At 32.1% G+C, this 4015-nt stretch overlaps 1 protein-coding gene across 1 annotated transcript in view; it reads left to right on the top strand.

Moving 5' to 3' along the window:
• Positions 1 to 4015, top strand: part of LOC115294075 (olfactory receptor 14A16-like) — a 20701-nt gene that overhangs the window by 5189 nt on the left and 11497 nt on the right. Inside the window, exon 2 of the mRNA XM_029941779.1 lies at positions 1 to 596. Within this exon, the coding sequence (XP_029797639.1) occupies positions 1 to 596 (596 nt within the window). The remainder of the gene's footprint in view (positions 597 to 4015) is intronic.

Genomic DNA, 4015 nt, shown 5'->3' with positions numbered 1-4015 from the left:
TGCTGGCACAGAGTATGCCCTCCTTCTAGTGATGTCCTATGACCGTTATGCTGCCATCTGCTGTCCTCTGCACTATGAGATCATCATGAATAGAGGTGCCTGTGTGCAGATGGTGACAGCATCATGGTTTTGTGGGTGTGTCTATGGATCCATTCATGTTGCTGGCACATTTTCTGTTCGTTTTTGTGGTCCCAACATCGTGCACCAATTCTTTTGTGATGTCTCATCATTGCTCACACTTGCTTGTTCTGGACAGAAAACCCTAGAATATGCATTTATAATTGGTAGTTGTTGTTTTGTGTTTATATGTTTTATTTTATTGATTGTATCCTATGTTCACATTTTTTCAACTGTTCTAAGAATCCCATTTGCCAAAGGAAGGTTGAGAAGTCTGTCCACCTGCCTGCCCCACCTCACTGTGGTGACACTGTTTCTCTTTTCTGGGAGTATCACGTCTTTAGCTACAAATTTTAAATCTTCATCTTCAGTGAAAGTATTGATATCTGTGCTTTACACGGTGTTACCTCCCATTATGAATCCTGTCATCTACAGCCTGCGAAACTGCGATGTGCACATGGCCTTGGGTAAACTGATAGGTGGGAAACTGTTCAGAACATCGTTTTAAATTTAATTATGTACACTTACATTAAAATGAACAATTTTATTGGCAATACTTATTTCCAAGATGTACCTCCATTTCCCTTTGCAAGTTGACAAACTTCAGTAATTTTTTGCCTTATGAAGTACTAGGGCAAAATTTAACTCTCTTACTTATGTAGTGGACTAGGATGGTAAAAACTTAGAATATAGGTAATCTTTTATCTCTGTGTCATTTTAATGTTATAATTTAAAACACATTATTTCTTGAGGATATTTAAACCAGATTTGAGGAGAGAATATTTAAGCAAAATACTCGTTTTTTTTGTATTTATTTTGAAAATATATGATACCTTCATATGATTATGCACTCATTTTACAATTATTTAATTTAAACTTTCAGGTTTCCCTGGTATTGAACTCAATTTTTTCTGCTTTACATTCACTTTATTCTTCCAGTAGTTCTGAGTGTTACTTGGTGTGATTTTGGATTCATTTACTCTCTCTTTCAGCCATATTCATTAATTAAGCTATAATTTTCTCCGTTTCTTAAAAATATACTGAGGAACTGACCACTTCCTACAATTTACAATGCCATCAACCAGAATGATAACTTTATCACCTGTCACTGTTGCCCCAGCAGAGACATTGTGTCCTGGCTTCTTCCCTCTCCTTCATTCAGTTCATTCTAGACTTAAAGCTAAGGGTAGAACCAACACTAATGTCTCATTGGGTCACACAAGGTAAGCCAAACCGTGTGTTTTCCATTGTTTTTCATCATTCGTGCTTCTCAGATTTGAATTGCCCCACTCAAATGTAGTGTTCACAGGGTTCCGGTCACAAATACAGCTTGTTCTTGATGCTTCCTCTCACTGGAATGCTTTTTTTTCCGGGTATGTGTTCACCTTCATCTCCCTTTTACTAAATATTTTCTCCTAGTAAATACTGAATGAAACAGAATTCTTTGTGTGTAATTCTTGTTTGTAATCCATAGTAAAATTTGATGACTCTAAGTTAAAGTAAACAAAAACGAAAGATTTAACCAACCTAACAAACAAGGAGATTAGTTCTGTTGAGTACACATGAGTGACTACATTACAAACAATTCTGGAACTCTTATGATTTTGTTAGTTGAATCAAATTAATAAATGCATGTTTCCTTTGATAGTGGATTTCTGTGATTTTATTTGGAGATGCTGACCATTTTTATAACCTTGATGTTGACCAAAAAATAATTGTTAAGTATAACACTGTACCTACAGCTGTATACTGACAAATTATTTAATAAACTTAAATAATTAAAATATAGTTTATATGGCTTGAAAGGACACTTTTAGTTACTCTAAACATAAAGACATAAATACTGAATATTGGATTTATTAACTGATTAATAAATCAATTTTTTATTTGGTATTGAATTTCCCTATCATGTGCTCAGATATTTCAATGTCATATGTAAGTTAATATAATTTATTAAAAATATATACTTCACTATATAATACAAAAGTCTACTGATACATCAAAATGCTGTTGATATATTCATAGCCCTCAACCTACTCTTATAAAGTGATTATTTCTAGTTTATTGCTGTTATGAATAAAAGCCCAAATAATTCTCTACATCTAAAATTTTATTTGCATTTCTGATGACATTTAAGTCAGCTATATAAAAATAGAATCTTTTTCTTTTAATATCAAAGTTATAAAGATGGCTAGCATCTCCAAATAAAATCCCAGAAATCCACTATCAAATGAAGCACTGACATTTTGAAAATAATTGCATTGCATGTATAGATTGTTTTGCGTAGCATGGGCATTTTAACAATAATAATACTTACAAACTTTGAATACAGAATAATTTTGTGCTTGGTTTACTTCTTATATAAAGGTCATAGTTTTCAGTATGCGAGTCTTTCAGGTCCTTGGTTAAATTTATTCTAGATATTTTATTCTTGTTGATGCACTTGTGAAATTGTTTTATTAATTTCACTCTCTGACAGGTCATTGTTAAGGTATAGAAACCCAACAAAATTTCATATACTGTGTGCTGTAGGTATGCTGAACTTAATAATTGGTTCTACCAATGTATGTATAATCTTTAGAGTTTTTTACACTATGTTATTTGCAAATAATGAAAGTGTGTTTCCTTTCTGATTTAGATACCTTTGATTTTTTCTTGCCTAATTTCTTTGTGTAAGATTGCCAGTTCATGTTGAATAAAAGTGGTGAGAGTGGTGAATATGATGTTAGCCGAAGCCTTGTAATATATATATATATATATAGCCTTTATTACTTACAGGAGTCTTCCTTCTTACCAAATTTATTGAATTTTTATCATGAATGGATGTTGATTTTTTGTCAATTATTTATTTCTGCATGTATTTAAATAATCATATGATGTTTATTCTTCATTGTGTTAATGTGGTGTATCACATTGATTGATTAGTTGATGATGAGCATTCTTGCCTCCCTGGAATAAATTCCACTTGATCATGGTGCATGGTCATTGTAATACACTTTTGAAAGTGTTGTTAATATTTTATTTGGCAATGTGTCTACTCAATTCCACTGTCCATTTTGCAAGTGGATTTATTTTTTTGTTTTGAGTTTTATGAATTCTGTATCTATTTTGGATATCAGATACTTGATATGCAAATATTTTATCCCTTTTTGTAGGTCATTCTTTGATTTCATTGGTTATTTACCATGCAAATCTTATAAGTCTGATGTATTCAATACAATAATAATAGAGGACATTAACCGCCAACTTACATAAATGAAGAGATCATCTAGGCCAAAAATCAACAAAGACTCAATGACTTTGATGAAACACTAGACCAGATGGACTTAATACATATACTCAGATCATTATAACCTAAAACAGAAGAATTTACATTCTTTTTGTTTCTTTCTCCCTTTCTTTCTCTCTCTCTTTCTTTCTTTCATTTTTTGCAACTATGTTTATCAGGTTTATTGTCCTATATTTTTGAACTGTTTTTGTCTGTTTTTTCTTGTTTTTTTTTTAAATTTTATTTATTTATTTTCATAGAAAAAGAGAATAAAAAAGTACTGGAGAAGCAGAAAGAGAGGAGAAAGATAATCCCAAGTAGATTCTCTGCTGCCAGCACAGAGCCCAATCTAGGGCTTAAACTCACAATGCTACAGGATCATGATCTGAGCCAAAACCAAGAGTCAGACACTTAACTGACCAAGCACCTAGGCACCCTTGCCTTGTCTGCTTTTCTTACCGTAAGAGAAACTAGACTTTAAAATAAATAATGTAAGAAGAAACAACAAAGGGTTACTATATAATCACAAAAGGAACACTCCAACAAGAATATCTAACAACTGTATATACTAGTTCACTCAAGATGAGAGCATTCAATATTAACAAAATTTAAGAATAACCATAAGGAACT

Source organism: Suricata suricatta, chromosome 6 (genome assembly GCF_006229205.1).
Source record: "Suricata suricatta isolate VVHF042 chromosome 6, meerkat_22Aug2017_6uvM2_HiC, whole genome shotgun sequence".
NCBI classification, from domain to species: domain Eukaryota; kingdom Metazoa; phylum Chordata; class Mammalia; order Carnivora; family Herpestidae; genus Suricata; species Suricata suricatta.
Note: the sequence above shows the minus strand (reverse complement) of the source record. Positions and strands in the feature narration are given on the sequence as shown.